The following is a 27,415-nucleotide window of genomic DNA, read 5'->3' as shown; positions in this document are numbered from 1 at the left end:
AAGGGTCGTGAGATCTCTATTTTTCTCTGGCGTTCAGATCGTCTTGTGCCTCTCAGCTTCTTTCTTTCAAGCTTGGAATGGTATTGGGCGCGCGCTCGCGATATGTTGGTGATGATATCTTTGTCTTGTCTGCTTTTGCTTGTACAACGACACACTATACCATGTGTTTCGAGTTCGAATGGCCGGCAACGACACACAACGAAGGACAAAGGACGGGGATGATGAAAGGGGAAAGGAAACCAAGGAGTAAGAAAAGACAAGAAAACGATCGAGAGGGAAGAGACGAGGGGGGGGGGAAGTAATCAAGCGAAGGAAATGCAATGGCGCATTCCAACGAAATCCCCCAGACCCAAGAAGCAGCAACGCAGCAGCAACAGAGGGCGGCAAAGACGCAACGAGAGACAGCAATGCAAGCTGGGGAAGGGCAACGAGCGTGAGAGTGAGAGAAACAATAATCCAGCCGCACAGGCAAGGGTGTTAGCCAGCTGGCTGTGTTTGGCACGGCGCCAGCGGTTTGGTTAAGAGCTGGATGTGATGGACGAATGGAATCGTGAACGGATTGGGGGAGAATGGCAGCCACCCACCCAATATGATGAGCAACAGCAGCAGCAACAGCAGGCATGGCATGGCATCAACCTATCGGCAAGTACTGTATATGATCTTGCGCCATTCGGAGCTGCAGGAATGGGCTTAGATTACCAATCGCCTGCTACAGTGAGCGTGCTCTGGCCCAGCCTTCGCGAGTTGCGACGCTGCGGCCTGACTGTGCGAATACAGAAACAGACCGTCGTCTACGGCCCGGTGCGTACAGATTCTACATAGGTACAAAATTCCGGAGCTGTCCCAGCTAAGGAAAACTCAGGCGCCCTGTTATGCACTAGGGTTCCAGGAGGGAGGACCCAGAACCAAGGATTCTCAAAAAAGGGCTAACCGCTAAGGACGGGAAGCTTTGCGACATGGGGACAAGAAACATGAGAGCAAAAACCACGCCATCATGTCGCGCCATGACACCCCTGGGGAGCTGAAGAGCTTAGTAGGTAAAAAGAGCGTCACCCCTCGACTCCACACTCGACGCAGCTTCGCGTTGTTCCTAGGCACACGGGATGCATGATCGGATACATCAGGAGCCGCCTGCCCATTGTCGTGGCCAGCTCCTCGCGGCTATTGTTCTGCCTGGTTGTTTGCCGCTCTCTGCTGGACAAATGTTGGCAAAATCCTTTTGTTTTAGCGCCGAACATGTGTGTCTTTGCGCTCCGCCATCTGGAACAGATTAATCGCCCTCAGGCGAGGAGGAAGAGGCTCAATATCCCAGCTAATGAAGTATTTTAGCCGGGAGAACAGCGCCTTGTGTTTCCTTCTCATAAGTTATATACGGGATACGGCGTCGCACAGCAGGAACAGCTCTCATTTGAGCAACGTAAGCAAGTCGTTTTGAAAGACGTTCGACAAAAACCTGTTCCTGAGGCTCATTCCTCGAAGAAAAGTTCTCACCAGCACAACAAGAGGCACAGAACTGAAGCTCGGCACCAGAGCCGGGAGCTCAGCCACGGCCGCTTGGACCCTGATGGGTGGTGTGATTCAGGGGTACGGGGTAGGCTACCTGGGCCGGGGGCCTTCAAGGACAAAAAAAAAGGGCGGGTAGTGGAGCGAGTGGGGTACTTTACTTTAGGCGGGTCGTCCCAAAAACCAAAACAGCATTACACAGCTAGCGAGGAAACACTTATAATCAGCACAGCAAGAGCACAAAGAAAAAAAAAATCCTAGGTAGCTAGGTCTTTCTCAGCGCCTTGCCTGTGCTATACCATAGTTGCAGCAATAGCTTCATCCTTCACGTCATAATACGAGAAACCTTGACGTATGGTGAGTAACCCGTATGTGAGGCGTCAGCACTACCGGCTGCCCAACCGTCCACGTCTCCAATCGTCAGGTGGTTCGCTCTCGTTAAAAGCGGTACCCCCGGCGCAAGCCACGTTCCAGTTATTGGACCATGGCAACGGTCGCTGAATCCGAGCTCACAGACCAATGAAGTTGCATGTTAACCGATAGGGTACCTGTCGGCGTGTGTCCAGCCCTACGAGGCAAAGTGCGCTGAGCACTACTAGGACAGACTAAGCTGATCAAAGCCAGGCTGTTCTTGGTCAAGTCAAGTCAGAAAGAGGAAAAGGAGGGAAAGAAGTCAGGTGAAAAAAAAAGGATGGAATAGGGAAATAGACGTGGTGGCTCGGCGTTTGGATGAAGTGTCCCCTCCCACTGGGGATGTGGCTGCTTCAAGTCCCACGTAGCCAAAAGCCAGGCGCACCAATCGGGGGCTGTCTCGACAAATACAAAGAAAATGTGATAGGAAATAAACAGGACTCAACGTGAGATGATTGATGAGATTCCATCGTCCACCAGTACAACAGTGGCAGCCCCAACACACCCAACTGAGATTGACGGAAGGGAAAGGATAAGGGGGAAGGCAAAAAAGGGGCTTGTTGTGTGTGTGGCGTGCCTGACAGCCGGGGAACGTGCGATGTGGAGGTACAACGCAAATGTGCCTGGTTTGCAGTACACACAGAGGTCGTTACTGTGGGTCAACGCTGCAAGTCGTCGGATCCAGAATCCACAAGTCTTTGCGGTTTACCCCCAGATGCGGGCAGCGTAGTGAGAGTGGGGTTTTGGGTGGTAACGAAAGTGGGGCGCGAGCCAGGCAAGGCAGACTTAAGGATGAAAAGCTCTAGGAATGAAGATGGGATGGAAATTGTTTAAAAAGAGTTGGGAGGCACAGGAAAAGGAATGCAACGAGTCTTGAACTCTCTGCATCTTTCCATGCCATCCTCGCAAAGTTTATCAGCAACGGCGCAGGGCGATGTCGAGGACTGATGATCCCGAGACAGCATTTCATATGGGCTTTCTCAAAGGGTTTAGGGCTAGGGTTGTTCCATGCAAGCACAGGAGCGTCAACTAGTGCCAACTCCATCCAAGCAAGACCTCCATATTCACTTATGGGAATATATTATTACTTTGTCCATAACATTGAGCTTCCTTTCAATATCACGACAAGCAAGTTTCAGATTGTTTTTTTTTTTTTTTTTTTTGCCTCTCTCATATTTACAGTGTTCTGATGTTGCTCTTCCTCACCTTGACCTTTTTCTCGTCCCGTACATAACGATGTCCTCAATGCAACACAGTGAGCCCTTTGTAGACCAGCCCGCTCCCAGTTCTGCGGGTTCTGATATCCGAAAAAAAAAATAGTCGCAGATAAGGTCCGTGCCACACCCAACAACCCGCCCACACCCACATCAACCGGTGAAATAGTAGCACCGTCTCCAGGTTCCCAGCCTTTCCTTCCCCCTTCACTCGACGTGCGCTGCGCTGCGGGCCCGCATCCGCAAATCAGGTGCCTGTGCCTGAAGAAATCGGCACATATGGATCGGATCAGCCTAGCGACCGCAGAGGTGTCACGCCGTGTCGTCCGAGGGGATTAATAGGTGAGATGATGATAATGGAGGTTTTCATTGAAGATTGTATGGCTTGCTGGTGATCTGGCATAGGCAACCACATAGGAGGAGAAATGCGGTGAGTGAGATAGGGATTCGTGAGATGTGTAGTGTTAAGTTTGATGACTTGAGGTTAAACGATTGAGCGAGGAAAAAGTTGGAACTGATTCAGGACGGATGAACCCGAACCACATCAACCTTCCACCGGGTACGGCAGAAAACACACACCCGCTTCTTCATGCTTCCACTTTTTTTCTTTTTTGTTTTCCCGTCGCAAGCAAACAATCCTTCTTCTCTTTACCCGGCCACCCGTACTCCCGGCGCTGGGTAGTATTTCGTGCAGTTTCGGTTTCGGGACGGACACTTACACGGTCAACGGAGAGCAAACAAACCCACTTCCATGGGAGAAGAAACCGTGGTCGAACGTTCCCGAGAATGTGGCACGTGTTTCTTGGACAAACTCATGCTGTTGCAGATCACATCTGTTTCCGTGTGTAGATCTATCCGCGCTGTTTGTTGACCATTGAGATCGATCGATCTGCGTGGAGATGGATAAATTTAGGGTCTCAAGGACAGCATCCTTCCCCAAACTTCCCGGCGCTAAAATTGTTAGTGCAGTTTCAGATCGCACTGGCCGTCTCGAGATGGAGTTTATCCCAGCTTCTAGAAGGCCTGTCTCGCTATCGTGATCGGCTCTGCGCAGAATTATCTAGAAAGTGCGTTTTCTAGAAGTAGGCCGATCCTGCACTATCTGGATACGAATCGATATTTGGAGCTGGGATGGGATAATATTGTTAGTGTAAAAGGCGGCAGCTCGCTCGGAGTTGCCATCAACCTGAAACGCGCCGCTGGTCGTCTGAACTTCCTCCTGAAAAGACAGACGGGGAATCCTGTCGGCCAGCGCAACAGGTCCTCCCTACAGCTTCAGAACACTAGCTCCCGACAGGATTCTCGACGCATTGACAGCAGTGACACGTCAATCTTGTGCTCTCATCATCATTCATGTCGTTCAGCTCAAGCTCAACTTTAGATAAAAAAGAAAAGAAAACGAAAGGCTATTCCCATCAACCCAGCTTGCAGTAATAGTTCAAGAAGGGCGATAATCATCAGGAATGTCGGAGAATTGTGATTTGCTCACTTTTAATTACAATTTTTTTGTGCTGTCCTGCAAATGCTTTGCAAAGCTCCAAGTTAGACATGTCGCTAAACACCCCCTCCCCCCTTTTTCCCCCTACGAGAATCTTGCACAGCTTCTCCATCGCATCCATTTGGCACATTCCCACACCCCCACCCACAACTAACTTTTTTTTTTTTTTTTTTTTTTTTTTTAGCCCGCCCGCCAACTTCAATTGACATCAAACCCACAATGTGCTATCTACCTTATGGACATTTCACCTATGTACCTAGCCTTGTGAAGTGAATGGAGCTGGTTGAATCACACGTAGGCTCGAGCTTTGGTTGTTCTTTGGCCAAATGGCAAACGGGCCATACATATTGTTTTCCTCGATGCAGTTGGATAAGGCGGGGAGATTGATGGGATTCAGCCGAGTACAACTGAACGAACACTCGGCTGGCAGCCTACTCCGATACCTCCCTCCATCTGTCCAAGACACAACAGCTCTGTCACGGTGTGCAGTGGCTGGAACTATCTCCCAGTAGTTCCCGGTAGTGTGGGTTGATGCAAGCTGAGAGTGAATGTCTAAATGCTAGTGAGCGATGGCCTGGAAAGACAACCTGGCTTCCCTAGCGCAGGGTACTCATGATACCGGGGAAGGGTGGGTCGATGAGCGGAACAAGAGGATCAGTTACATCGAGAACCATTCATGCTTCACACTCAATGGACATTCGTTCACAAGTGACGTTTTGTGTCATTGGATTAGAAGACTGTAGTAGCGGGTTTCAGGTGGATGGCGGGATGCTATCCAAACCGACAGTGACGTAAAGAGGCGGGTTGCACCAATGCGACGGTGGTTTACGTGAGAGCCTAGTTCATCGGGGAATTTATTAGGCGGGGTAAGTTCGATAAATTGCAGCTGTCGTAATCTTTTTTATCAGCCCGGGTGGATGGGTATCAAAGTTGGTGTTGAAGGCATTGGCAAGTGTTGCTTGAGAGCAAGTAAATCCAGCTCTTCGTAAAGTTCCTATCTGTGCAACACATCCATAAAATGCGCCCAGGTGATCACAATGCTGTTAATCATAACAACGAGTTAGGCATCAATTCACCTCCCTAGACTTCCCCAAAACGAAGCACCTATCTAATAATAGGTTGAACTGAAGTGAAAAACCTGTGTGTCTAAGGTCCCCTCCCTATCTGGTCTCACTCTCAACCCGGATGGATATGACTGAGCCACAGGGCCGCTAATGTTTAGGCATGGTCAGGATATTGGAGAACAAAGACAATATTATGAGGAATGTAAAGGAGTGAAACAGAAAATATAGGTGGCAATTTGATTGATAATAACCATAATAATGGAATGAGATAGCATGGACGACAAGGACTAGCTGGTTAGCCTTGTGCACTCTTTTTCTTGGGCTCGCTCGGTGTGAGCGAATAGCATCTTTCATAAAATTTCGGTCTCCTCAATCATTTCAAATTCTTTCCTCTCGCGCCCCCAAAGGGGCTGGCTATGTCGGGCTGAACAGCAGGAGAGACGGGTGAGAAGTTAAGGTAAGGCAGAGATCATCCAGAAGGAGGTCGTTCAGAATGACAGGTACCTTTTTGTTGCCTTCTCGACCTGTCCATCTGTTTGGTTATGCTGCTCCTTCCTTCCTCTGGAAGAGAGAAAGAGAGAGAGAGAGAGAGAGAGAGAGAGAGAGAGAGAACGAGTCAATCGAACTCGTGCATCTCAAGGCAATGTGCTTTCTTCTGCCCAATTGACCTTCATAGGTGCTCGTGGCGTCTGTCTGTCTGTGTGTGGGTAGGCGGGCATACCTAACAGTGATGGTGCTGCCGCTGAGCAGATTGGTGTCCTTGGGGAGAGAAGGGGATAACAAATGCGGTTGTGATGGATAATGGCCCAAATGACAACACAGCAGACCTGCCCCAACATCGATGACAGAGGCCCAGCAGTCCGTCAAAAATCGGGACAAAAAAAAAAAAAGAATCAACACTGGCAGTGGTTCGTTTCCAGCCTTGCCTGCTGAACATGAACAATAAGCAGTGCAGCGCAGTGACTTTGTTGAATGGTGTGAAGATCTTTTCGTAGAGAACTATGACCAAGCTCTGCCAGAAGACGAGAGCCCGGCATCGCAGTGCACCCAAAACTACCAATCAACATCACTCAACTGTAACTTCCTCACCCTTTGCCCACGGTCCTTGCTGTTGCGATTCTCCGACCGGTTGAAGTGGTGATGATGAGAGATAGGCTTGTCGTTGTCGTCATCCTCCTCTTCCTCCCTCAAATCATAATTCAACACCAAGTTCTTAATCCTTTGCTGCTCCTCCTTGGCCGCCTGCCTCTGATTGATCATAGCAACCGCGAAGCTCGAATCCGACGGCAGCTCCACCGTCTTCGTCTGCTGGCGATTGCCCTTCTTGGTGAGCAGCGAAAAAGCCATCTTGCCCGGCGTCGTGGTCTGCCCCCCGCTGCCTGTTTCACCCGATTCATCCGAGCGCTGCTGGTTCTTGGGACGCACAGGCAAGGGGATATCGAATTGTTTCCGCTCAAACTTTCGCGTCTCGTAGCTTTCCGCCATGATCTTGGCATATTCCCGGTCGAATTCGGCTTCCCATTCGGGGTCAATTTCTTCCTCCTCGCGGGTGACCACGATGGCTTCTTCTTCCTCTTCTTCTTCGTCTTCATCGTCGTCATGGTTGCCTCGCTCGGAGTCGGAGTCGTTGTCGTTGCGATAGGAGGGTTCTTCCTCGGCGTTTTCGTCATCCTCTCCCTCGTCTTCATCCTCCCCGTCATTCTCATCCCCATCCTGTTCCTCCTTTTCCCCATCCTCCACATTCGCATCATCATCACTGCTGACCCCACTGCCCTGATCATCCTGCTCAACGGCCTTGTCCAGACCAGATGACTTGATGGCCAGCTGGAACGCCTTGGTCGCCTCCTCCAGGTTAGAAGCCAACTTCCACTGGGGCCTGGTCAGCGCAAAGATGTCCTGCACCAGGAACTCGATATCCATCGGCAGAGGGTTCTTGGTGTAGATATAATACTGGAAGAAGGAAAGGAAATAATCTAGCTTCTTGCCCGCGGTACCCTTGTTGAAATACATGCCGCACGTCTCCAACAGGGTTGCGATCAGCCTGATCCTGAAAAAGTCATCGGGCGGATCAAACGGGTTGATCTGACCGGGGATGGGCGGGCCGCCGTAGCCAAAGGTCATGATCTTGTACATGGTGTCGAAGATGACGGGGTGTTCCAGCATGCGGTAGTTATAGAGCTCGCCGAGGTACTTGACTTCGGCGACGCGGCGCTGGTTGTAGCGGAAGTCGTTCTGCTCGAGGCCGAGGGCGATGGATTCGATGACGGTGTCGACGACACCGATGACGAAAGCCGGGTGGTAGCGGTAGAGGGCGCTGAGGAGGATGGCCAGGAGGTGGATGTTGCTGTACTTGACTTTGCTGGGCTTGGAAAAGACCTTGTGAAGGACGGCGACGACCTGTTGTTGGGAGAAACGAGGGGGAGGGGGGAAAGGTGTTAGACAGACGGATGGATACAGCTTCAGCAGATACTTAGGACGGAAAAAAAAGAAAGGAAAAGAAAAGAAAAAAGAAAAAGAAAAAGAACATACCTCCTTCTCCTCCCAGTGAAGCCTCCGAATCTGCCTCAGCACCTTATCGTAGCTGCGCTTATTCAGATCAGCATAGATTAGCTTCCTGATGAACAACTCCATTGGCGTGCGCTCCTTCTGCTGAATGGCCGGGCGCTGCGGCGGATCAACATAGTAGACGGCATTCTCAATAAGCATCTTCTCCGCCTGACCGATATGCTGCACGGACTTCTTCCTCTGCAGCGTCTCCAGGAAACTCGCCATGCGTGGCGACGTCTCAGGGTTGCGCAGCAGGTACCGGCCACAGTTCTCGAGCATAGTGCAAATAATCTCAATGTTCACCCTGGAAAAGTCGTCCAGGCTGACCTTGAGACAGTGAAACACCACGTGCTCGGGGACCACGCCAAACTTGGTCAGCTCGGCCAGGTACCGGATGTTGATGAGGCGCACCTGGCCCAGGAACTCCTTGTCCTTGCGGCGCTGCAGGCTGCGAAACTCGTTATCCAGGTACTCGACCAGCCCCTTGGGGACGTCGGACATGTACTGGCCGAGGGTGGCGGCCAGGCGGGCCCAACACGGGAGGAGATCGGTGCGGCCCTTAGGCACGTCGGTCAGGGCTTTGATCAGGCGGTTGCGCGAAGCCTTGGAGTTGAGGTAGCAGAAATCGATGGCCATCTGGTCGACGGCGTCCTTGGTCGTCAGGTCGGGCAGGCGAGCGAGCAGAGCGTCGACCTGCGCGCCGATGGTCTTGTTGGCAATGGCCACAGACTGGTCCTCGGCGGAAGCATCGACCTGCTTGGCCTCAGCGGCGGTCTCTAGGTCGATCTTCTTGCCGACCTGCTCGTCAGAATCCTGCTTCTTCTTCTTGACCTCCTCGAGCAGAATGCCGGGCACCTTGCCGCGGAGATCGACCAGGTTTTCGTAGAAGCGACGTTCCTCCTCGTCCTCCCAGATCCCGGGTCCGTCGCCCTGACCACGCAGGTACTCGCCGGTCTTAACCAGGCCGATGGAGCCGTTCGCGGTGGCAGATACATCCTCGTGCTCCTTCAGGTCCGGCATCTCGGCGCCGATGGCGTCGGCAATGACCTGGGCGTTGGCGATTAGACGCTCCTGGGCCTTGACCTGCTTCTCAAAGTTGGCCTGGCGGTCCTCGAACACCTCGCCCGACTTGACGTAGGCCTCGGCATTCTTGCGCGACTGGCTGGCAAGGGCCTTCTGGTCGCGGATGAGATGCTGCTTGACATCCTCAAAGTATCGGCGGAGCACATTCTTGAAGCGCTCTTGGAGCTCTGGCGGCGTCAGGGGCGGGTCTTGGGAGCTCGGAGCTGGCTGGCCCTCTTGCTGGTCCTCGGCGGAGCTGGCATTGTTGCCCTCGGCCGGGGGAGCCGCAGCTTTGGTCGCGCCGTCTTCCTCGACCGTCTTGCGGCCCTCGGAGCCGGCGCCGCGCACGCCCAGGACATCCCAGCTGAAGGCCTTCACAAAGACAACCAGCAGGGGCAGGTTGACGTGCTCGCGATCGTGGCCGAGCAGGTCCTTGAGCACTTCGAGCGGGAAGGGCTCGGCGGGGTTGCCCTTGGCCGAGGCCTTGGACTTGACTTCGGCCTGCTTGCCAGTGGCGCCGTTGGCAATGACGTCGTCGGGCCGCTTGGCGTCGTCGAGGGTGCGCAGCACGCCGACGAGCCAGAGCTCGGTGACGACACGCAGCAGCACGCGCTGGCGCGATAGGCGGTCCTTCTCCTCCTTCTCACGGGCCTCTGGAGTCAGGGTCTTGAGCACGCTCTTGTCCGGCGTGGCCAGCGACTTGCCCAGGTGCCAGGCTAAGTAGCATGTGAATTCGTGGGGACCAAAGCGCTGGTGCAGGGCGCTGACGATCTCGACAGCCGCCTCGATCTCGCCGGGCGACTTGAGCTTACAGAGGCCCTCGTGGCAGGCCGAGATGATTTCGGACAGGTACTTGGACAGGCTGACGGTCTTGATTTCCTGCAGGAACGTGTTGAGAGTGGCGGGGGAGATGGCGGTGCGCAGGCGCTTGATGAAGGCCGTGTTCTTCTTCATGGTCGAGTCGAGCGACGCGGCCACGGGGAAGAGGCCCGTCTCGCCATTCCACGCCCGCACATTCAGCTCGCGCAGCTCATGGCGACGTGCGCGGTCCATGGCTGGTTCTTGCTTCAAACAGCAGTCAGATTGTACTCGCAGTCATGCGATGCGATAGGCGTAGGCGCTAAGGGTTTAGGAAGCGGAAGCGGCAATCCCCATCCACAATGGCAGGCATCGGTGTTGTGGTCGGCGACAGCCTCGAGAGGCACTGGGGCGGATGTCTCTGCGGGCGTGGGAGTGCAGGGCGGCAGCCAGGGCCAGCGATGGACGCTGTCGAGGAAAATTGGTGTTAGTAGGGTCGGGTTTGATCGTGAAAGACGAATAGGTAGCCTGAGCCGTGACCGCGGGGTCGGCGACGAGCGATGTGATGATGCACGAACCGGGATGGATCTCTCTCTACTTGGACGTCAAGTTTTTGGTGGATTTGGCCTGGCCTCAGCGCTGTGGTGCGCTGTGGTGCCCCGCCGGCGGGCTTTTTCTCACTGGCTCTCAGCGCCTAGCTTAAGCCCAGATTCTGGGCTGGCTGCCCCACCTCAGAGCTACCGCCACTGAGTAGCCGGCCCCAGAGCCCCACCGCAGCTGGTTCACCTGCAATGGCCTCGACATTTTCTCATCTCGACCAATTCTTTATCGTCATCCTATTCCCAACTCGATTTTTCTTTTAAAGATGGCCTGCCTGCCTAAATTCAACTTGTTTAGATCAAAGAGTCAATTTTTTTTTCAGAGCCCACGTCAATTCCAGATGTGACAAGTTCGGCACACTACCCCACCGAAACATACATGATCCGGTGATCGATGACTGATGATGTCGCCCTTGGCCTTTGGGGTAGTGGTTCTCTGGTGAGCTTTTAGGTCCTCGAGTATTTTGCGATGCCTTGATTTCCTCTCAACATCGAGCATCCACATGGCTCAATCAACTAACAGTATAACGGGCATCCTGCATACCAATGGATCATTGCCATCGCAAATGATGAAACCTACAGGATACGAGACTCGAGAACACAACAGCATCCCGTTACGCAGCCAATTTTTCAATCTATCGCCATGATGCCGACATCAGAGAGTCCAAACGTGCATCCAGCAAACCGCCCTCGAGAGTACCTAGTGCCTACCCAGGTATTGATGGAAGCTTAGGTGCATGTTGACGACCAAAAGATTGGACAACGATGGACCCATCATCTGCTTGACAACGGCAAAGACTCGAGGCATCTCATAGTAAAAGCAAAAGCAAACACACTCGACCAGGTCAGCAAGTCGAGCGCTAAAGTAAGGCAGCTCGTGTCACCTCCGGCTTGGCTTGGCTCGGAGAAATCTCCGAGGGAGATGGTGTCTCGATGTTAGTAAGGCGGTCGGCGACCAGAACGACAGCAGCGTGGGGGTCTGGAATGAGCACTTTTAGTCAATCCTGGCCCTTTGGTTTACATAACGGAGAGAAGAAAAGCTTCTTATCTACGACAACTTGCCAGCTGCGTGTACAACTGTGTTGTGCATCTGCATCCGAGCGCTTCAACACAACGGCTGCACTCCAGCTCTCGTCTGCGACCTCGACACAAACATCTCCGCGACTCCCATCTCCAAGCGCCATCCCAGGTCCCATTTAAGAGCCCTGTGGACCCCTTATCACGCCATCTGATTTGTTCCTTGCGCGCCCACAGGGCTCTGATAGGCTCGATGTCGCGATCCGCTAATGCCTACCCTGTCTCCGATCGATGGATGTCCGCGGAAGAAGACTTCAAAGACCTCGCTGCGGCCTGCGGGAGCGGGATGCTCCCTTCTCCGGGCTCCTCGGACGGCCACTGAGAGTTTGAGCGTTGACAGTGCTATCATCGACGTGGAGATATGGGGGCTGTGACTGCATGCTTGCTCATCTCTACACAGCCTAAGTAATTCTTTGTAAGGCTCGACGGCTCCCCAAGTTACCGCTCCCGCGGAACCGTTTCCGTCGATATCGCCCGCCTGCACCATACACCATCGGCTCCCATTGATCAATATGGCCGACCGCGGTTATCGTGCAGGAATCGGAGAAGCAGGAATCGGCCAAGGATGAACTGTCTATGGACAGGGAACCTTGAAGACATGTGCTGCTGTGATATTTGTGGACCTAGGTCCCGGCTGACCTGACTTGAGTTTTCTGCTAGATCTAGCTAGATCTTATACACCTAGGCAGCCCAGGGTCTAGTCCCCTAAGGACTCCAGCACTCACCACATACCTACCTACTAAGACCTGAGCACCATGCATGTGGCTCTACCCTCAGCTCAAACCATGGACTCCTCTCTCGACCTTCAACCCCTAAGCGAAGCCGTCGCCCAAAGCCTCAGCAGCCTTAGTCTCTCCAGCCTAGCCACATCAAACTCCCTCGACTCCGACCCCTCCCCATCCTCGACGCCAGCAACTTCAGGCACGTCAACCCCCTTTGAACCGCCCGAGCCACGCAAAGTCCTCTACCCTCTCCCCCCACAATCCCGACCCCTCCAAGTCCTCCCGGAAGACCTCAAGACCCCCGACTCCCACGTTCCCCGCGACCCGCGCCTCATCCGCCTAACCGGCATCCACCCCTTCAACGTCGAGGCCCCCTTAACCGACCTCTTCAACGCAGGCTTCCTCACCCCTACCTCCCTGCACTACGTGCGCAACCATGGCGCCGTGCCCTTCGTCCCCGACTCGTCCATCCTCGACTGGGAGGTCACCGTCGAGGGGATGGTCCAGCACCCAATGAAGCTTACACTAAGGGAGTTGTTGGATGAGTTCGAGCAGGTGACGTACCCCGTGACGCTGGTCTGCGCAGGGAACAGGCGGAAGGAGCAGAATGTAGTCAGGAAGACGAAGGGGTTTTCGTGGGGCGCGGCGGGGGTGTCGACAGCGCTGTGGACGGGTGTTCCGTTGGTGGAGGTGCTGGCGCGGGCGAAGCCGTTACGCGGAGCGAGGTACGTCTGTTTTGAGGGGGCCGACGCCCTGCCGAATGGGCACTACGGCACGTCGGTGCGCTTGAGTTGGGCGATGGATCGTCAGCGGGGGATGTTGCTTGCGCACGGGATGAACGGGGAGGTGCTGCATCCGGATCATGGGAAACCCTTGCGAGTTGTCATCCCCGGCCAGATCGGCGGACGCAGCGTCAAGTGGCTCAAACGCATCATTGTGACCGCCCAGCCGTCAGACAATTGGTATCATATCTACGATAATCGGGTGCTGCCGACGACGATTGACCCGGAGCAGAGCGCGAATGTGCCCGACGTGTGGCGGGACGAGAGGTACGCGATCTACGACCTGAACACGAACAGCGCGGTGTGTGTTCCCGCGCACGAGCAGCGCGTAACGCTTGCCCAGCAGGATGGCGCGTTCACGCTGAGGGGGTACGCCTACGCGGGCGGCGGACGTCGCGTCACCCGTCTCGAAGTGACGCTCGACCAGGGCCGGTCGTGGAAGCTGGCCGAGATCGACTACCCCGAGGATGCATACCGCGCTGTTCCCGACGGCGAGACCCTGTTCGGCGGCCGCATCGACGTCGCGGCCAGGGACACGTCCTTCTGCTGGTGCTTTTGGAGGCTGGCCCTCCCCCTGAGCGAGCTGGCTGCGGCAGGGGATGTGATGGTGCGCGCCATGGACGAGGCCCTGCACGTCCAGCCCAGGGACATGTACTGGAGCGTGTTGGGTATGATGAATAACCCTTGGTATCGTGTCGTTATTCATCGGGAGGGGGATTCGCTGTGGTTTGAGCACCCCGTGCAACCAGCGCTGATGCCGGGGGGCTGGATGGAGAGGGTCAAGAGGGAGGGAGGGGATTTGGCGAATGGCTTCTGGGGGGAGAAAGTGCCGGGGAGTGGGGGCAATGGGAAGATCGAGGAGGAGAAGCTCGTGAAGGAGATCAGCATGGTCAACCCCGACGTGAAGAGGGAGATTACGCTGGAGGAGCTCCATCAGCACTCGGGGGAAGAAGAGCCTTGGTTTGTGGTGAAGGGCCAGGTTTATGATGGCACGCCGTTTCTGAGAGGCCATCCGGGCGGCGCCGCGTCGATTATCCATGCCGCTGGGCAGGACGTGAGCGAGGAGTTTTTGGCTATTCGTAGGTCTTTCCCTCTCACCCCTCCTCCTCTCCCCATGATAAGACAGCCGAGCATAGCTCTAATATCAATTCAGACTCCGAAAACGCCAAAGCAATGCTCCCACAATACCACATCGGCTATCTCTCTCCTTCCCTCTCAGCCCTCTCCCTCCCCCCTTCAATGTCCCCCTCAACCCCCCAAACGACCTTCCTCTCCCCCACCTTTTGGTCCCATCTGATCCTTCACTCCAAAACCCCCATCTCCCCTGACTCCACAATCTTCACCTTCCACTTTCCCCCATCCCACTCCCATTTGCCTTTGGGCCTACCCGCGGGTAAACACCTCCTCTTGCGCCTCCGCGACCCAGCTACACGAGAGCCCATCATCCGCGCTTACACCCCCCTCTCTCCCTCCCACAACATCGGCGAGGTACAAATCCTGATCAAAATCTACCGCCCCGACGCGAAGAAGGGGTACCCCACGGGGGGGAGGATGACAACAGCATTAGAGAGCTTACCCCTAGGGCATCCCGTTGAGACGAAGGGTCCAGTTGGGGGGTTCGAGTATCGCGGTCGGGGACGGTGTGTCGTTCACGAGGCCGAGAGGAGAGTGAAGAGGCTTGTCATGCTTGCCGGTGGGAGTGGCATCACGCCCATGTGGGCTGTCCTCCGCTTCGTCGTTGAGGGGATGCGGCGGGGGGAGGGAGGGAAACGTGAGTCGGAGCCGGAGTCGGAGCCGGAGCCGGAGCCTGAGTGTGTATTGGTGTATGCGAATCGCACTGAAGGCGATATCCTGCTGCGGCAGGCTCTCACACAACTTGAAGAGCAGAGTCGGGGGCGGTGTAGGGTCGTGCATATCCTAACTCAGCCCGGCGAGACATGGCGCGGGTTGAAGGGCGAGGATAAACCGTGAGCTCCTTGAGAGGGAGGTTGGACTGGCTCCCGAAGGACAGGGGGATGCGATGGTGTTGGTTTGCGGGCCGAAGGGGATGGAGGAGATGGTGAGAGAGGTATTGCTTGGGGAGGGCGGATTGGGATGGAAGGAGCAGGATGTACATTTCTTTTAAATAGTCACGCCACCGCGTTTTTTTTTTTTTTCCTTTTCTTTGTCTTGGATACATCATACCTAGGTGTGTGGTTACCAAAGTTTGTAGGGAAGCGGGGGAGGAGGTGCAATGTTCATCCATTCCATACATCCTCTATACATTAGTCTCGCGGGCAAGATGCTTTGTATGAGGCCTAAATCAAGGGCCCAATATCAATAATAATAGACTCCCGACTTTGGCGAGTAGAAGCGTCTACCTAGCTTCCGCAGTGGAAAGGATGGCGGTTGGACATTTTGATCCTAAAAAATTGTTCCCGACCCGCCATCCTATTTATTCATACCTCCCGTCCCTTAGAATGAGACAGTGCGAATATCATCATCCGTGAATAAGAAGAGCAGTCTATAGGTAGGTAACTAAGCGCAATTGTCAAATATAAGCCTGAAACCTACTTCATACAATGACCTACATAAGTAGGTACCAAGGTAGTCTAAGATGGGATCATGATGCCTCGTGATAAAAACAAGCCATCCCTTATCTCCCACCACCCCACCCTCAACCAACCTAACCTATCCTCCTAACTCAGGTTTATATTTCTTTTTCCCTCACTTCTCCCATCAACCAATCTCCTTTCCTGCCTACCTTCCCTCATTTTGGTTTTGTTTTTTTTTTTTAGCCCCTTCATCCCCAATTTTCATACCTTGTTCGTGAACCCAACCAGCCAACCGACCAATCAACCAAGCAGGTAAAACCCTCCTGAATGAAGGAAAGATTCAAGAGCCGCGAGCTCTTCACTGAACATCGAAAACGGATTTGAGCTTAATGATAAGCTGCCACTCGTCGGTGGTAACCACATCGCGGTAGAACTGCTTGAGCACGTCGATACTGGCGCGCGAGATGTGTGAGTAGAGCACATCCTTTTCGTCGAGATGCCGCCCATATGCCGGCTGGTGCCCGCCCATCTCGATCTTGATGGCCACAGCCGGCTGGCCCTTCTTGCACACTTGGAGGGGCTTGTGGTCGCGCTCGATGCCGGTGCTACACACAAAATGTTAGTAATCCGCGGGAGGTTTAGAGAGGATGTTTTGTCTGTAGCAGTAGGTACTTACACTCTGCCGAGGGAAATAATCTCCTTCTGGCCAGTCGTCGGGTTCATCTTGACGGCTGCGATGGGGGTATTCAACTTCAGCTGGCCGTCAACAACGTCTACACCCACAACAATGGGGTTCGTCTTGTTGAACACAGCTACGGGGTTCAGCACGCAGGGGAAGACAGCGAGCATCTTGCTCTCCTCCTTCTTCTTCTCCAGCTGTTCCTGCATGTGCTTCGTGAACTGGTCAAACAAGTGATAGATAATATCGGCCGTGAAGATTTTGATCCCGTTCTCATCCGCATACTGCTGCGCCTCCTTATCCACCTTGACATCGAAGCACAGCATCACGGCATAGTCGGGCGCCTTCTCCAACATGATACCGCACTGCATGACGTCGCGCTTGTAGACGGGGCCAATACCAACGTTCGCAACAGGGATCTTGCAATCTTTGAGGAAGTCGAGCAGGGCCTCGAGCGAACCCAGCGTGGAAGCTTGCACGCTGACGCCCTTGCCTGTCTTTTCGACACGCGAGAACAGGCTCTGCAGATCGGACTCGACCTCCTCCTCGAGCTCCTCTTCGTCGTCGTCGGGGCCAACGACCAGCAGACGGGAACCGGCAATGGCGCCTTCCAGACCGGGGGCGCTGATCTTGACACCTTGCGCGGCTTTGACCTCCTTGTGGTGGATGTACTGGCCCTTAATACGCAGCTCGCGCATGGGAGCCGGGGTGAGCAGGGCGCGGATGTTGGTCTTAATAGGGCCTTCGAGACCGCACAGCACGATGCGGTCGCCCTCGCGGAGGATACCGTTCGACAAGATAACATCGATGGTGACACCGAAGCCCTCGATGGCCTTGACTTCGAGCACGGTGGCCTGCAGCTCCGAGAGGTACATGAGGGAGCTAGCCATACGTTCCTGGCACAGCTGGACGATCAGCTTGAGCATGTCGGGAATGCCCTCGCCGGTGTGGGCAGACGTGGGCACGAGTGAGACGTAGCGAGCAAAGTTTTTGTTCTCGTAGAAAAGCTCCGAGTTGAAGCCCTGCTCGGCGAACTGGAGCTTGACCTGGTCGAGACGGTTGCGGAACTCGTTCTGGACGGCCTTGTTCTGCAGAGCAAAACTCTCGCGGAAGCCGTTGTTCTCGATCTTTTTCCAGCCGTACAGACGGTCGATCTTGTTGAGGGCGACGACGAAGGGCGTCTTGCGCTCGCGCAGCAAGCGCAGGGACTCGATGGTCTGAGGCTCCAGTCCGTGCATGATATCGACGACCAGGATGGCGATGTTGCACAGCGACGAACCGCGAGAGCGCAGGTTGGAGAAGGACTCGTGACCAGGAGTATCGATGATGAGCAGACCGGGGAACCTTGAATTCGAACTTGCCGTCCTTGTTGACGACAGCCGTCTTCTGCTTGATGGCCTCGACTGGGAAGTAGGTAGCACCGATCTGCTGGGTGATACCGCCGGCTTCGCCCTCCTGAACGTTGGTCTGACGAATCTTGTCGAGTAGCTTGGTCTTGCCGGTATCGACGTGACCCAGGATACAGCAGATGGGCGAGCGTAAGTTGTCTTTGTTGACGACCGGCTTCTTGGGACGCGCAGCAACCTCCTTCTTCTCGGCCTCAGCGGCCTTGGGCTTCTCTTCCTCCTTGGAACGAGTGGGCAGCGTGGTGGTGGCCGGCTTGCCGTTGGCCTCGGCCTTCTTGGGCTCCTCCTTCTTAGGCTCAGGCTTTTTAACCTCCTCCTTCTTAGCTTCAGGCTTCTTGGGCTCAGCCTTCTTCTTCTCCTCCGTCTTAGGTTCAGGCTTCTTCTCAGTCTTCTTAGGAGCAGGCTTCTCTTCTTCTTCTTCTTCTTCTTCTTCTTCCTCCTTCTCCTCGTCGGAGGCGGCGGCATCCCAGCTATCTGGAACATCCTCCTTATCCGATTCAGCGGCAGCCTCCCAGTCCTCGTCAACGCTCTCCTCGGCTGCGGCCTGCTTGGCCTTCTCCTCGGCCTCGGCCTTCTCGCGTTCAAGACGAGCCTTCTCCTCAGCCTCGCGAGCGGCAGCCTCGGCCTGCTGCCTGGCACGCTCAGCGGCCTCCTCCAAAGCCTTCTGTTCATCAACCTAACCACAGTTAGCACATGGGTATCAATAAACTCCATCATCTAAGCAAGCATAAGCATACCTTGTTCGGGCGGCGCTTCTTCTCCGGCTTCTTCTTCTCCTTCTTTTCCTTCTCCCCCTCAGCAGCACCCTCCTCCTTATTCTTCTCCTCCAGCGCCGCAATCTTAATACCCGCGGCGCGCATCTGCTCCAGCATGCGCTGGTTGCGCGCTTTCTCCTCGCGCTGCGCCTTTGTCAGGTACTTGCCCTCGCGCTTGAGCTGTTCGATCTTCTCCTTCTCCTTCTGCTTCTTGCGTGCCTTCTCCTCCTCCTTGCGCTTGCGCTCTTCTTCCGCTCGGCGCTCCTCCTCTTCTATCCTGCGGCGCTCCTCCTCTAGCCTACGCTGTTCCTCCTCCTGACGACGACGCAGCTCCTCCTGCTGCTTCTGGATCAGACGCAGGTGCGCCGGTATCTTCTTCTTGGAGCCGCCGGCAGCGGGCTCCGGGGCCGGGGCCGGGGCCGGGGCAGGCTCCTCAGGCTTCTTCTCCTCCTCAGCCGGCTTGGCTGGCTCGGCCTTCTGCGGCTGAGCAGGGCCAGCGGCCTTCTTCTTGGCAGCCTATAGGTAGTAGACGTCAGTACTAAGCCATTTCTGAAGATTTATCCCCATGAAACACACCTGCTCCTTCTTGCGCTGCTTCTCTCTCTCCTTCTTCAACCTTTCCTTCTCCGCCTTCGTCAACACCCTAATCTCCGGAACCTCCTCATCATCCTTTTTCTTCTCCTCTTGTTGTTGCTTCTTGTTCTGCTGCTGCTTGCCACCCTTCTTCCCCTTCTTATCCGGCAGCGCCCACTCGTCCTCGAGATTAGCCTCCTCGGCCTGCTTAGCCGAAAGGTCGGGCTCAGGAGCAGCAGCAGGGGCCTGACCCTCTGGGGTCTCCCCGTCAAGCCAGTCCTCGCTGAGTCCCTTCTTCTTGCGCTTCTCCTTGTTCTTGCGCATCAAGGCCATCAGGCCGCCGACGGGGGCCTCCTCCTCCTTCTCGGCAGCAGCTGGAGCCTCGGCCGCAGCAGGGGCTGCAGCGGCGGGGTTAACCGGGGCGATGGACTCGCCGAGGTCGGCGTCCCAGTCGTCGTTCTTTCTATTCTTCTTTCCCTTAGGTGGCATCGTGACGGCTGGCTGGTGTTATTTGACTCGAGAAGGTCAGTCAGTTGGACGGCGAGCGTGCTCGTTCTGCACGGGATCCGTGAATGTGAACTTTGCCGTTCCTCTCACAGAAAGAAAAGATCGCGCTAACGCGGGGCTTTTCTTTGCTAATGCGATGGGAGGACGACTGATCTCAATCTGCCCTTTGCTCGGTCGGTCGGTCGATTAAAAATTGGTTAAAGGAAGATATATCCCTTTAACCTATTCCTAATCCTCGAACAGGAAACGAATTAACGACCTGGCAGGCTCTTAGGTTGAGGTGTTGTTAGAGGTAACGGAAAGAAGTAGATCCGTCGGGGTAGTAGGTAAGGTAAAGACAAGCTAGGTTCGATGGAGGCTCGCCTGTCCACAGTGGTGGTCCGTGGCAAAGATCTTCCTCTTTTATCGGTACGCCTGATCGTAATACTGTCAGGTACCTGACCTTGAGGGAACGGCCTTCCTTGACTTGAAGGTGACGCACAGGCTGGGACTCGTCCTGCAGAAAAGGAAACAGTACGTAAAGCCCAACCGTTTAAAAAGGGGCTTGACTTACGCCTTGTCGTTCCTGAGGTTGAACTGTTCGTCAGGCTGCGCGGATTGTGAGGACACACACAACCAGAACGTTGCTTACCCAAGCCAGCGGCGCCGCCCGCCCTAGCCGTCCGCCCTTGTGAGTGGTGCGCTGTAGGGCTTGTGGGGTTTGATTGGTGGGTCCGGTAAAGTATTTTGTATCATATCGTATTGCAGCAGAGACGTGGGATGTGTGTGTGCCCTGGGTACCGGCACCAAACTTCGACTCTTGAACCTCAGAGAAGACCCCAACAAAGATATAGTGATGTAATGTCCCATGAGAACTATAGTGATGTTGAACTCCATAGAACAATTGAAAGCCCATACTCTCATTGTGTCTTCTCTTCACAAGTCTAGACATCCGCTCTACCCGCTCTACCCTGCCAGGATTGCGATAAGCGCCATGTACGAACTTGTACCACGGTATGGATTTTACATCTGTACAAGAAACCACAGAAATTTTCACTCTAGTTTTTCTATAATCCCTGTGTCTCGACAAAAGGGCCTCACAACACTGAGAAAGACTATGCCATGTTAGACAAACTAGAAAACTGCTTCTACTTGATGGTTTCTAAATCCATAAGGCATCATGAATCATGCGAAACAGGCAGCCCTTCTCAATCTTAGTCAGTATCATCATGTCCTCACTCAAAGCCCAACCGGTGTAACACATGAATATTGCATGCCGAGCATTACACCTTGACCTGTGTTACAGTAACATCAAGCCCGTCCTCAAGACCATCATCATGATGCCTTACATCCCCTTGAGAACTTCCACACCAACACAAAGCCAAACAGGAAGATCAGATTACCAAAACACTGAATATCCACACATTTTACCCTACACCTAGCCATCCATCAGTTACTCCAATATTCAACAGGTGATCGGCCCGATGCTCGGCTCTCACATGAGGAAAAGGAGAGCATCCAGGCTACCCCATCCCTCCGGACACGAGCTTTGAGCTCTATGTCTCGAGGTAAGAGGAAGCTTGCTAGGCTGCCAGCGATGCAAAAAAGGCCAAAAGGAAACAGCCAGTCTTCCAAGCTGTCAGGTCATGCCCCTCCTAACAAAATCCCATTCATCCCCGTCAACTTTCTACAAAGCAACTTCCAAATAATATCCCAGGACCTCCTCCACCCCCCGAACAACCGCCTCAACGTTTTCCCTCTCCCTCCCCTCAACCTTACCAAGCAACTCCTTAACCCTCTCCTCCCTCCCCCTCACCAACCTACCCAAAATCCCCCGTTCAACAACCCTCCTCAACAAATCCCCATCCACCCACCTCTCCTCCGCTTCCTCCCTCGGCTCCGGATCCTTTCTCACCCTCGCCTGCTCCTCCTTGTCCTCCCCAAAGCACAAATACGGACATATCTCCTCGTCCGCAAACGCCAGGTTCGCAATATACTTCAGCAGGCGCCACGCGTCGGGATTGAGCAAGCTCATCTGGATCACTGAGCCAAGGAAGGTCACAGCGAGGATGTCCGCGTCGTCGATGGTCGCTGCCAGACGGCCATAGCGTGGGCGACAGCGGCCCTGATACTGCTGCCAGACGGGGCGCGTCCGGCCCCGGCGGAAGCGACGGATCGAGCCAACGCGTAGCTCGGAGTTCACGACGAGGTGGGTTTCCTGCTCCTTGGTCAACCACGGCACCCAAGTCGCTCCGATGCCGTTAAATCGGTCTGCTGTGAGGACCATGGCGCCTCTCTTCCCTTGGTGCTGCTGGTTCTCCTCACTACCCTCACCCTCAATTGCCGAGTGTTGCTGTTGCTGTTGCTCAGGCTCGGGACTCTCCACCATGATCATGTGCCAGCTCTCGGTCCTATACGGGTCGACATGACACAGCTTGGTGGTCGGCTCCGTCCCGTTGCCGTGCTCCAGAACGGCGAGGGAATCACTCTTCGTGAGGCAGAACAGCTTGCCGTTTGCAATCCTTAAAGCAATTCCAGGTGAGTTGATGGGAAACTCGCGCAGCGGCCTGAGTTTCTTGTCCTCCGGGTCAAGAACCTCCCATCGGATGAGGTCGCCCGCGCAGCAAACAATGCCCGCGTCATATCCAATGGCAGAGTAGACTGGCTCGCCATAGTCCCGCTTGTACAGCAGGCGGTAACGGATGGTGAGATGGCCGCCATGGGTGTCCTTGTCCATGCGGACGACGAGGAGGAGGCCCATCTTCAAGCCGATGAGGAGCAGGTTCCAGACGCCGTGGTCCTTTTTGTATGTCCATTCTGTGAGCGTAAAAATCCGATCTCCAAACTTGTCAAAGGCCTGAAGGGAGTCAATAGGTGCACCCTGTTTGTTTTGAGGACGTCCTATATGCTCGCCAGTGTCAGGGTGAAGGAAGACAAGGTCGGGTCTGCCTTCACGGACCATCCCAACAATAAGAGACTGCATGGCGTGCGAGTACATGACCCTGGTCGGTGTGCCGTTGACGGTGAGGACGCGGTTGACCAGTCCAGGAGTGTGATGTAACTCGGCAAGCAGCAACCTCGAGCTAGACACCATGAGAAGAGGCGTGACGCTGTCATCTGCTGGCACATCTAATGCCATAGCAAACTGGACGGGTGGTGCCAGCTCGTGAAGTGCCTGAGAATCCACAGGCCAGACGCGATGCTTCTTGGACTTGAGGATTGCCTGAGTGCCAGTGTAGGCGACATCAAGGCTCATGGAGACAAGAGCATTGTCACAAGTAATAAGCACGGAGGAGCCGTTCTCTCCGGACCGAGAACTATAAGTCAGGTGTGCCACTGCGGAGCCAAATTTCTCGCTCTCAATGAGCACAGAACCGTCGACATTCCTCAAGATGATCACCTCTCCGCTCCTGGTGCCAAGAAGGACCATGCCCTTCAGGGGGAGAATATCCGCGATACCTTCCGCGACGGGAGGGCCTTCGGGTAAAAGGGGTCCTATTTGTTCCACAAGGTCTTACGTTTTGTCAGTAAAGAAGTACTATAGTCAAAGGTCCCAGACACTTACACTCTGTCAAGTTCACCGTTTCAAATCCTCCCAAAGGATTTGTCAAAGAACAATAGTCCAGCGATGTCTGAAGATTTCTCCGAACGCCAACCAAAAGAGTGTAGTCAGCATCAAGACCAAGGGCAGTGACTTCTCCGTCCACCTCGAGTTCGTGGACGGGGGCCACACGGAGGGTGGACGTGTCGATCTTCAATATCTGAATGACGTAGCGGGCTTGTCTCAGCACGGAGAGGGCGATACAGTCATCACGGATGCAGGCGTCTGACACCTCGGCATCAACTAAACCGCTAATTTCCTGAACTGGAACCCGGATGCTGGCATAAAGTTAGCATCGTCAACCTCCCCGATTTCCCAGTGAACCACTTTCTTCGAGTAGTAAGGCATACCTCCGACCATACGCCGCCAACACAATACTCTGCCTAGTGACCTGAACTACCATGGGGGCAGAACAAGCCATGGCGAAGGTGGGTGACGACAAGTCAAACGGAACACCATCGTCCACAGTCTTTTCCTCAGCATCGCCGAAATCGTACGACATGTAGACAGCCGCCGAGCGATCAACCCCCGAAAGCAGCAGGAGGTACCCTTGGTGTGAAAATGGATGATGACCTGAGACCAGCCAAACGCGCTTCACGGCACCGGGCCAGTCTATGTCAAGACCGATGTCTGCTTTTAGGCCGTATCTGTACTCGACGATAGCGCCCTTCTTGCCCATGTCAACGGCCGCAAAGACGCGATCTGGCCTTCGTACCGTACCCTCCTGCCACGGCACCATTGCCTTATGTTGGGAACCCCCCTCACAGTCAATGAACTCGTCTGTTGTCGTGAAATCGTAAACCGGGCCCCAATATGGAAGTTCTCCAAGAAAGACAACTGGGCCCAAGGGAAGTGTCTGCCAAAGAAGGAGGTTAGCCAGAGGCCCAAGTAATACTACGAAAGAGTGGAAGGCTTCTTACCTTCCAGTAGCCTCCAGGGCCGTTGGTGCTGCCCAAGACGAGAATATCAAAGGCTTGATCCTCGCACAAGCAGGCAAACAACCCGACATCCATGCTACATGGGAACGACTCTAGAATGTTTAGACTTAGACTGACTGAGTCCTGATCTTCCCGTTTGGCCTCGATATGAATGACTAGCCCATCATGCCTGGCAAGGTAAAAGAAATCCTTCGGCGGGTTTCCTCTTGAGTCCTTTCCAGAGTAAAAAGACGAGTAGCGCAACGGCCTTGCCCAAGCCACCCACAAAGGCTCTCTTGTTGTTCGGTTGTGGTAAGGAAATGCAGGAGGCTCATTCTGCAAAGAAGACAGACGTTCGTGTATGGGTGCCCCATGCACAGCACCAGTGACTAAGGCAAGATGCTTGCCTGATACGCTGATATATGCTGACTCCACCCTTAGTGGAATCAGTAACGTAGGGCAACAATGCTCCGGGGGGATGCCGAACTTATTAAGCCCAATCCTGGAGACAACGTTTGGAAGTTTCTCTCCCAAGATCCAGTCCAGCACATAACCCTTGGGTCGGCCATTATTGGCGATGATCATCAAGAGAATGATATGCCCTGGGTGTCCCAGTTGTGGATAGAGAAAGGTCATATTGACCACCGATCCTGGAGTGTGGCGCAGACGATGTGTCTTCACCGGCTTCAAAGGTTGGCCACGCGAATATCGTTCTGCGAGCACTTCGCGCTCCTCCAGCTCGTAGATAACAATATAATCCACGGACGCCATGGCCATGTAGCGTGAGCTCGGGTCAACGGCCACATAAAATCCAGAATAGTCGTTAGAGAGGGCATGATGTATGTTGTCTTCATATTTTCCCGTCACGAACTCAAGCTTCCTCTCGGCATTTTCACGGACGAACATGAAGATGATCTCTCCATTCTCCAGAAAAACCGCAAGGAGCTGAGGGGGTAAAGGATGGTGGTGGCCTGCGGGTCCTGCTGAGAAGCAGAATTCGTCCTCTTCGGTCTTGATGCGGGTCTCAAAAGATGCCTCCCTGAGATCGTCCAAGCTGAATGTGCCGATCACGCAAGCGTTCCGGATCTGACAATCAAAGTCGTTTCTCCTGATGACCTCCTTGAGACGGCCATCTGGACCTAGCTCGCAAATTTGTATGTAGTATTCCTACTGACTGTCAGATATTTCTCTCTTCAACCTAGGGGTTAGGCCTTCACGAGGAGGAAGGCTTACCCCGATGATGGCCACATCATTGTGTCTGAGTGACCGAAGTCGGACAGGCAAGATATGCTTGATATGAGGACTCTCGGAGATGGTGGTAGTCAGGAGCCCGCAAGTCGGAGGAGGCAGCTGCTCTCTAGTCGTCTGCTTCTTCGATGATGACGGGGTCTGCTTGCTGAGAATGCTGTACACGTCGATGGTCTGCGTCACCCACTCTCCATTGTGGAGGACGTTAGTGTGCAACGCCATGGTGGTGAGAGACCATTGGTGGCAAGTCGGTAATCGAGTCAATTGGAGAAAATTTAAGAAGTTGTATGACCTAGCGCGCAGAATGACCTCTCTGATGCCCACAATCGAGAAAAAAAAAGGCCAAAAAGTCACATCGAGAAAGGCAAAGCTCTCAATAACTATGCGAGGTTTCCGACAGTCTGGTAAGAATTCAGTAGTAAGCAGATAGCCCAGGTAGAAAGTTTTAAGGTTATCGGTTCAGATAAGAGAGGAGAGAAGAAAAAACACGAGACGAAAAGGCAAGAGCATGTATGATGAACTGCCTGAGGATCAAGGCACCACCTCAGGGATGGGTTCCAACCTTGGAAGTGGCAGGAGCACTGCAGCACGCATCAGTGGCATCACAGAGGGCTGGTCGCGCACTGCATGAAGCCATCAACAGCACTGAGGGGTTTGATTGGCACTTGTGACCCTCGCTGACCACACTCACACTTCGACTCAACAACTCACCTCAACCAAGCAGCCGACTGCATGGGAGAGATGCCGGCAACCTTAGATATCAAGCGTGCTGTGCAAGTCGCATGCAGCTCGCGGCCTGGTCCTGCTGGCGCTGACTCTAGACTCTCTGGGAATTCGAGACGAGCTGCAGTCAAGGGCCCGGAGTAACGTGGTATTGTGGTAGTATTTGTCTCCCAGTCAGAGTGTGGTGATCTCTCAGTGCTGCGGGTAGATGGTTGATTTGCCTTCACCGAATCCAACAGCAGCCAAGCGACTGAGAGCTCTGTTAACAATCGGATACAGAATCGATTTCCATGGAAAGGTACATGCTTCAACTCCAGCCCTGGTAGTCAAAGGGAGACATTAGCATTGTGATCTTGCCGTGTGATCAGAGGCTGCATAAAGGCTGTTACCTCTTCGAGAAGAAAGTTGTGTTTACACGGCGTATAAGCTCCAATGGAAGAGGAGGGGCTGACGTGCAGCTCTCATCGAGCTTTGAACTGCCCCATGAAGCACCCTGCAGCGTTTCGTAACTTACGATATACAAGACAAAACACGATCGTTACTTCAAAGACTTGAACAGAAGCATCAAACTCAATTTTTTTATACTTTTTGTGGGAGAAATGAGATCGAGCTGTATCTTATAGCCACGCTACACTGCTCGCTATGTTACATGTCAGATGACCTGCCGTCATTGTTGGCTTGGGTTCTGCATGTTGATCTGACGTATCTACAATGGAACGTGGCGTCCTGGGCACGAGCGTGATGAACTGCACCGAAGAGGTTGCCGGGTACCTGACTTGCAGGATTTCGCCCAGATTTCCGTGGACGGCGACCTAACCCTGTCAATCATTGAGCAACTTGGCCCGGGAGTGCCTAAGATTGTCTTCCCCTGAGTTACTAGCTGGTTCAACACAGAGCGCCATCCCGCACCTCGGTAAATAGTACAATACAAGTATGTAATTACAATACGACACCAGGCACCCAACAGTCCGGCGACATGTGACCGAGAGCTCTCAACGGCCGTAATTACAGTAATATTCCCCAGGGAAGCAGCGCCTAGCGCAGTTACAGTAGCACCACATGTAAGGGGCATGTGCTGCGACTGGGCAGCACTGTCGGTCCGTTGTCATCACCATTCGCCGGATGGTCCTCACCTTCAACCACTCCTACCACTGACCGTGAGTCGTCTTGGGCTGTCTTTAGCAGCAACCCGCGTTCTTGCTGCATGGTGAGTGAG

At 54.1% G+C, this 27,415-nt stretch overlaps 4 protein-coding genes across 4 annotated transcripts; 1 reads left to right on the top strand and 3 right to left on the bottom strand.

Annotated features, from left to right (window-relative positions):
- Positions 1–6,743: 6,743 nt before the first annotated feature.
- CTHT_0029860 (putative nonsense-mediated protein) lies at positions 6,744–10,352 on the bottom strand (the record flags this gene model as incomplete). The annotated part of the gene is made up of 2 exons (XM_006693378.1): positions 6,744–8,087; positions 8,220–10,352. The coding sequence occupies 2 exons, from the start codon at positions 10,350–10,352 to the stop codon at positions 6,744–6,746; spliced, it is 3,477 nt and encodes a 1,158-aa protein (XP_006693441.1).
- A 2,206-nt stretch (positions 10,353–12,558) lies between these two features.
- Positions 12,559–15,248, top strand: CTHT_0029850 (nitrate reductase-like protein; the record flags this gene model as incomplete). Its single annotated transcript, XM_006693377.1, has 2 exons — positions 12,559–14,356; positions 14,431–15,248. 2 exons carry the CDS (start codon positions 12,559–12,561, stop codon positions 15,246–15,248), a joined length of 2,616 nt encoding a protein of 871 aa, XP_006693440.1.
- A 921-nt stretch (positions 15,249–16,169) lies between these two features.
- Positions 16,170–19,713, bottom strand: CTHT_0029840 (eukaryotic translation initiation factor 5B-like protein; the record flags this gene model as incomplete). The annotated part of the gene is made up of 5 exons (XM_006693376.1): positions 16,170–16,416; positions 16,488–17,794; positions 17,868–18,572; positions 18,634–19,167; positions 19,228–19,713. 5 exons carry the CDS (start codon positions 19,711–19,713, stop codon positions 16,170–16,172), a joined length of 3,279 nt encoding a protein of 1,092 aa, XP_006693439.1.
- Positions 19,714–21,397: 1,684 nt separating this feature from the next.
- Positions 21,398–25,698, bottom strand: CTHT_0029830 (uncharacterized protein; the record flags this gene model as incomplete). Its single annotated transcript, XM_006693375.1, has 5 exons — positions 21,398–23,223; positions 23,276–23,589; positions 23,662–24,167; positions 24,232–25,371; positions 25,462–25,698. The coding sequence occupies 5 exons, from the start codon at positions 25,696–25,698 to the stop codon at positions 21,398–21,400; spliced, it is 4,023 nt and encodes a 1,340-aa protein (XP_006693438.1).
- Positions 25,699–27,415: the final 1,717 nt, after the last annotated feature.

The sequence above is a fragment of the Thermochaetoides thermophila genome (assembly GCF_000221225.1).
Source record: "Thermochaetoides thermophila DSM 1495 unplaced genomic scaffold scf7180000011816, whole genome shotgun sequence".
Classification (NCBI taxonomy): Eukaryota; Fungi; Ascomycota; class Sordariomycetes; order Sordariales; family Chaetomiaceae; genus Thermochaetoides; species Thermochaetoides thermophila.
The sequence above is the reverse complement of the archived record's forward strand: the minus strand, read 5'-3'. Positions and strand labels throughout refer to the sequence as shown.